Source organism: Nematolebias whitei, chromosome 11, assembly GCF_014905685.2.
Source record: "Nematolebias whitei isolate Nwh7 chromosome 11, NemWhi1, whole genome shotgun sequence".
NCBI lineage: Eukaryota > Metazoa > Chordata > Actinopteri > Cyprinodontiformes > Rivulidae > Nematolebias > Nematolebias whitei.
In genome coordinates, this window is record NC_056508.1 from 49827236 (window position 1) to 49834098 (window position 6863).

A 6863-nucleotide genomic window follows, 5' to 3' on the forward strand; every position below is an offset into this window, starting at 1 on the left:
AACTTTTAGGTCTGGCCCCGCCCCTTCAGCATGCTTCGGTTTGCACCGTTTTGATAACATTTCATCCCCCATGCCTTTTCACCAAAATGGCCAAGTTTGAAACCAATTGAGCGAAATCCCTAGTAGGAGTTCGTTCAAATGTGTAGGCTGTAAACCGCCAAAAAGGTGTGAAAATTGGGACGACATTCCAAAATGGCCACCTTCCTGTTTATCATACAACATTGGTGCTGGAGGGTTTTCTGTGCATTTTGGGGTATTGGACAAGTGTACCAAATTTCATGTTTCTACGACAAACTAAGGTTAATACGAAGGGTATTTTGAAAATTTCCAGGTGGCACTATTGAACCGTTTCTGTTGCGATTTTTGCCACGCCCTTAAAATACGTAATTTTCCACCAGTCCTGATGCGTCCGCCAAATTTTGGTGACTTTTGGGATATGTTAAGGCCCCCAAAACGCCAAATCATTTTGGTGGAAAAATTGCAGCTCGGGCCTGAACAGAGCGATTACAATAGGCCTTCGCATCGCTTCGCTGCTCGGGCCTAATAAAGTAAATTTTGACATTGAAACATATTAGGCAGCAAGGTGGTCTCTGCAGACCCTGTACCTCCTAAACCATTGCTGTGTTCTACGCAGACCCTTAACCCCACATATAGCAGCCCTGCAGTCACTCTAGACTCTGAACCCCCTAAGGCAGACACGCAGTCATTGCAGACCCTTAATCCCCTGAGGCAGCCATGGGGTCTCTGCAGACCCTGAACCCCCTAAACCAGTCTGGTGTTCTTTGCAGACTCTGAACCCCCTATATCAACCCTGAGGTCACTCTAGTCTCTGAACCCCCTAAGGCAGCCATGAGGTCATTGCAGACTTTGAATCCCCTGAAGCAGCCATGCGGTCAGTGCAGAGTCTAGACATTCACAGGCTCAGCCAGAAACATATCCTTCTAAAAATTGTCCTCAGTGGGGGTTTTGGAGGCAGTAAGGTAGTCCAGGTTATGTCTCTACACAGTTGGATCAGGTGTTTTTGTTGACCCATTCAAAAAAAATAATACATTGTTAAAATTTTATTTAGATGGTTATTGATTGATTGATTGATACTTTCTCATTTGTCCCCCAAAGGTTGAAAGCTCCATACTAACAATCACCACAACATGACATCATTAGGCCCTGCCTTCTCTTCTTTTTATCTCCATGTTTACTCTGATGGCTGCCGCTCCTCTCTGTGGCCTCGACTCCTGCTTCCATTCTGGTTCTGGTTTGCTGAGCATGCAATCCAGGTGAGGGCCTCCCACCAGCATTTCCACCCCCACTCTATAAAGATACCTGGTGACATCACTTTGGGGGGGCTGTTTCCAATCCATGCCCGTGGCCCCCATGGTGTGAACTGTGGTGAACTGAAAAAGGAAAAGGGAATCCACCGCATGGAGGCCATGTTATATGCTCTGGACCAGATCAACAGTGATCCTGGACTGCTGCCCAACATCACGTTGGGGGCCCGGATCCTGGACACCTGTTCCAGAGACACTTATGCCCTGGAACAATCACTCACTTTTGTCCAAGCACTGATCCAGAAGGACATGTCTGACGTCCGCTGCTCCAATGGAGAAACGCCAATTATCCGCAAACCAGAGAGGGTGGTTGGTGTGATTGGAGCATCAGCCAGTTCTGTGTCTATCATGGTGGCCAACATCCTGCGATTGTTTGAGGTAAACACACATGCAGGCTGCTCTCTATATCCCACCAAATGTATAAAACAACCAGACTTTCTTCTATAACACTTTCAGACAAATCATACTCCATCTATCTATCAATCCATCTGTTTTCTTTACCTGCATTTTCCTTTCCGGGTTGTGAGGGACTACTCCCCGTCTCAAGTAATCTAAGGTCAAATACCCTGATGCTTTTAGATGTTCTAAGATCTAAACTTAATAGTCAAGGTTATGATGCTTTTGCAGTTGCTGATCCTGTTTTTTGTAATAATTTTCCTCCAACACTGCTGGACTTTGAAAACTTTAAGGTTCTGTTAAAGACTGACTTCTTCTCACTGGTCCTCTGGTCAAGTTGGACAACTTATCCTATTTGTATATAATATACAGGGATCCCTCACCTATCGTAAGGGTTACGTTCCAGTGACCCCCGTGATAGATGAAAATCCACAAAGTAGCTGTTTATTTTATTATTTATATATTTAAGGCCTTGTAAACCCTTCCCGTACTCCTACAAACCTTTTCCACTCAGGTTTCTCCTTCGCGCGCAGCACAGCACTGAAAACTTTAGTCCACGCCCACCTTCTGTCTGGGCCCCACCCTGGTCTGTATACATTGCACTGAGACTGGTAATAGACTCTCAAATAGCCTTTTTCTTCAACCATTTAGAAACTGTGAGGGATGAGATTCCTTTGATGGAGTGAACTCTAAGCCCCTCTGGGGGCTGAGATCCAGAGGAACTATTCGCCTGTGAAACTGCCTCACACAGCCAGCGTGACAGGTGCTGTGAAGACAGAGGATGTCCTTGAGACTAATCTCTGAAGTGAATAGACAGACGTTGAAAGCGATGTGATGCAGCCATTCACTTGATGTTGCAGAAGAGCACATGCACAGGACAAAGGAGATGAGAGGTGGCTTCTTCCTCCACTTGTACAAGTGATAGTGGCGTACAGTGTATACCACAAAACCACGTGATTTTGCGAAAACTCCACAATACAGAATAAGAAATGAAACCTGCGACACAGTGAAGCCACAATAATTGAACCACAATATAGTGAGAGATTACTGTATTTTTGGAATGTTTTTACTATGTTGTTTTATCATTTTCCTTTGAGATTTTTTTGTTAGTTTTGTACTATTCTGTTACTTTGTTGCTGCTGAACAGTATTTTGTATATAATAATAATAAATAATAAATTCATTAATGTTGATTTAAAATTTGCTTTGCAAATCACATTATTCAATTGGACATCATATTCTGAGGTCATTATTCAACTTTAAATCACAGCGTAGCAACAGAAAAACTATAAGTACATTTAAAAACGAAACAATATTCTTTTTGTTTTAATACACTTTACCATTTAAATTTTCTCCTGAAAGCATTGTTTTCCTTTCCAAAAATACATTTGCTCAAAAGAGGTGAACAAAACACAACAGAGAACAATAACACAGTAAAAGATAGTAGAACTCAGAACAGGCTAGTAAATGACAGCAGAACACTAGTGGACAGTATGAGACAGTAGAGGACAGCAAAGGGCAGGAGAACGCAGTAAGAGACAGTAGAACTCAGAACAATTCAATTTAGTTTATTTATATAGCGCCAAGTCACAACAGAAGTCATCTCAGGGCACAGAACAGAAACATTCATATATAAAAATAATAATTTAACATTATTTATCTGAAGAGCAGACTGCTTTGAATTTAACTCAATCGCAGAACTCATCTTACGCAAGCATGAATGTAACAGTGGAAAGGAAAAACTCACTCATGAAGAAGAAACCTTTAGCAGAACCAGGCTCAGGACAAGCGGCCATCTACTTCGACTGGCTGCGTTTGGTAGGAACAGATACACAATGGAAGGTCAAGAATCACATTAAGATAGAAATAGTATCAAATGAAAACTTCAATTTTAGCAATTCATTTAAGAATATAAGGTCCATTTGTCATCAGTAGTGTAAGTTTATAGCAGCATAAAAAGCCAACCCTAATTATAGGATTTATCCAAAAGGAAATCTTAAGCCTAATCTTAAAACTGGACAATGTCTCAGCCCTTTGGACAGAAACTGGAAGTTGGTTCCACAAGATACAAAAACAGGTTAGTTCATTCATTCAACCTTTATTTAGACAGGTTAATCTCATTGAGCCTCGAGGACTCATTTACAAGACAGACCTGATTTCAACAGAGTGATGACAACAGTGGACAACAAGGACAACAATAGACATCATAAAAGAGGCATACAGATTTATTTTTTACAAATTAAAATAAGATGACAAAAAAGTAGAAAAAACGGCTAAATTATAAGGCAAATGTAGAAAACTAAAAACAGGAATGTCTGCATTGGTTCTTGCCAGGAGTCCAAACATGTTCCTGTTTTTAGTATTCTACATTTGCCCTATGATCTAGCCTTATAATATAATAGCCTTATAATCTAGCCTGTTGTCTAGTAAATGACAGCAGAACACTAGTGGACAGTACAGGACAGTGGAGGACAGTAAAGGGCAGGAGAACACAGTAAAATACAGTAGAACTCGGAACAGGCCAGTAAATGATGGAAGAACACTGTCAAGGACTGGAGAACACATTAAAGTCTAGTAGAAGACAATACAGGACCGTATAGGAAATCAGAACACAGCAGAGGACAGTAAAGGGCAACAGAACACAATAAAAGTCTTTAGAGCACCTTAATATTGTTTCTTGTGCAGTTTCTGTATATAAAGTTTGACATGACTGTAGTTGCAGTTTATTTTGGGCGGCTGTGGTTGAGTGGTTAGAGCAGTTGTTCTCTAATGCAAGAGTTTGGGGTTCAATTCCACCAGCAGTCACATGCCGAAGTGTCCCTGGGCAAGACACTGAACCCTGTAGTGAACTAGGCCTCAGGTCGAATCTGGCCTTGAGGGGCCTGCCTGGAACAAGAACTGTATTTCATTGATTTGAGTCCAGAATCACAAGATAAAGTTCATCCAGAGACTTTCTAAGTGTCCTGCACTGATCAATTGAAAGAACACTCTCTTTTTCTATTATCATTACTATTTTACAAATGTTTTGATAATCAAATTGTGTTTAGTTCAAACCATTTTCAAATGTTGAAGTGAACTACTCATTTTTAAATCAACTGTGAAACAGTATTAGTGATTTTAATCCTCATTCAAAGTAGAAATCAGGTTAATGATGCATTGTCTGATTTTCTGTCTTCAATGAGCAAGTTGTGTAAGTTGGTCAAAGGTCAAGTTTCGGTCAACTGCAAGTTTACTGAAAAAGAAATGTCATGTTTAACTTTTTCAGGCAGATATGAGAGAATTGACTCCACGAAGTCTGAGTTTTTCATAACAATTTTCTGTCTGTTCTTAAACAATCTTAATCTTTTTCCTTGACTTTTAATAACCTCTTACATCACAAAAACACACCTCTGTCTGGTCATCGACCAATCAGAAAGTTCTCAAATGAACCGGAAGTTACCTTTTTTAAAAGGTGCAACACTTCCTAGTTCACTGTAGTTGTGAAACTCAACAGTTCCAGAGTTCAGAATGCTGGAATTCAGGATGCTGGAGGAAGTTCTCTGAAGTTCTGAGAAGTTCTGAGTAGTTCTGGGAAGAACGCTCAGGAGAACGCGGAGAGAATGCTGTGAGTTAGTTCCGAGAGCAGCAGAGTTCAGAATGCTGGAATGCAGCATGCTCAGGACATCTGCGACTAAGCTGAACAAGAGAAGTTCAGAGGAATTATGAAGAAGTCTGTTCTAGGATGATCTCACGACTCCTGAGGTTTAGCTGTTCTTACGGAGACACTGGAAGAGTTGAAAGGAAAGCTCTACACCAACGCTGAAACTATCATCTGCAAAGGTAAAGAGTCGATCTCAACCAAAGTGTACCGTGGGTTAAGCTGGTCTAGAAGGAGCGTGTTGTTCTGGTTATAACAGACAAATTCCCTCACCCATCTCTCTCAAGATAAACTTCATTTTCCATCTTTAAACTTTTCTTTTTGCTAGAAATCATTCCAGATATTTTCAGAAATGTCTGTTGTGAAGCAAGGTTTTCAACCATCGCCGTATGGTCTTCTAATTGTAAACTAGCTAATTAAGCCATGTTGTTGTTGAAATCATTTTGCCAAATTAATGTAAATGTGTGATGTGTTTAAATCGTTTTTAAATAAATGACCCACTGTTGTTGGTGAGTCAAAGATAAACACGTTTCCGTCCACATTTAATAATTCAACACATGATATTATTCAGTCCAGAAAAATGAATGAATCCATTTAATTTATGAATATATCACAGTATATGTTCATCTACAACCCCTCATTGCCTCCGATGTGCGTCCCATGAGTGTATGAATGTGATAAAGCACTGATTATTCTTTGTATAGATATAGTAGAGTCCTGTATTAATGGGTAAATGAGGGCACAGGTTGTTGTGTAAAGTGCTTTGAGTATCTTGACAACATAGAAAGATGCTATGTACGTACAGTCCACTTACCATTTGTTTCATGGAAGATGATGGGGATGATGATGATGGCTGTCATAATGAGGTCATCTTATTAACAGGGCTTTTTGTTGTAATGTGATTGGTTATCAGCTGATTGAAGCTCTGACACACTTTCGGCTGAGTACACAGGTTTAATCTGTTAGAATGTTTTTGCTCTGCTTGTCCAACTTTAACCAGTTAGTCATGGTTTTTTTGCTCTAAAATAAGGCTGTCAGAATGCTGTTGGTTTAGATTGTGATCTACCAGATTTGGGTGAGCTATTGTAAATGATTACTGAGTTCTGATGTGGTTTTCAGATCCCTCAGGTGAGCTATGCATCTACAGCCCCAGAGCTCAGTGACAACAATCGGTATGATTTCTTCTCTCGGGTTGTTCCTCCGGACTCGTACCAGGCTCAGGCCATGTTGGATATTGTCAAAGCTCTGGGCTGGAACTACGTCTCTACACTGGCGTCTGAAGGAAACTATGGAGAAAGTGGTGTGGAGGCATTCATGCAGATCTCCAGAGAAGCTGGTAGGCTGACTATCCATCATATGACAGTCACATGTCTGTCACATAACAGTCACATGTCCATCACCATACAATTCCCTGACATTCACCTATCAATCACCAGACAGTCAGCCATCCAGCACCAGTCAGTCAGTCACCCGTCCATCACCAGTCAGTCACCCGTCCGTCACCCG

The 6863-nt window shown here is 40.9% G+C and overlaps 1 protein-coding gene across 1 annotated transcript in view; it reads left to right on the top strand.

The window, feature by feature from the left end:
• Positions 1–1148: 1148 nt before the first annotated feature.
• The window catches only part of grm6a (glutamate receptor, metabotropic 6a), a 145197-nt gene continuing 139482 nt past the window's right edge, over positions 1149–6863 (top strand). Inside the window, exons 1-2 of the mRNA XM_037684615.1 lie at positions 1149–1703; positions 6477–6693. Coding sequence (XP_037540543.1) covers positions 1149–1703; positions 6477–6693 — 772 coding nt within the window. The remainder of the gene's footprint in view (positions 1704–6476; positions 6694–6863) is intronic.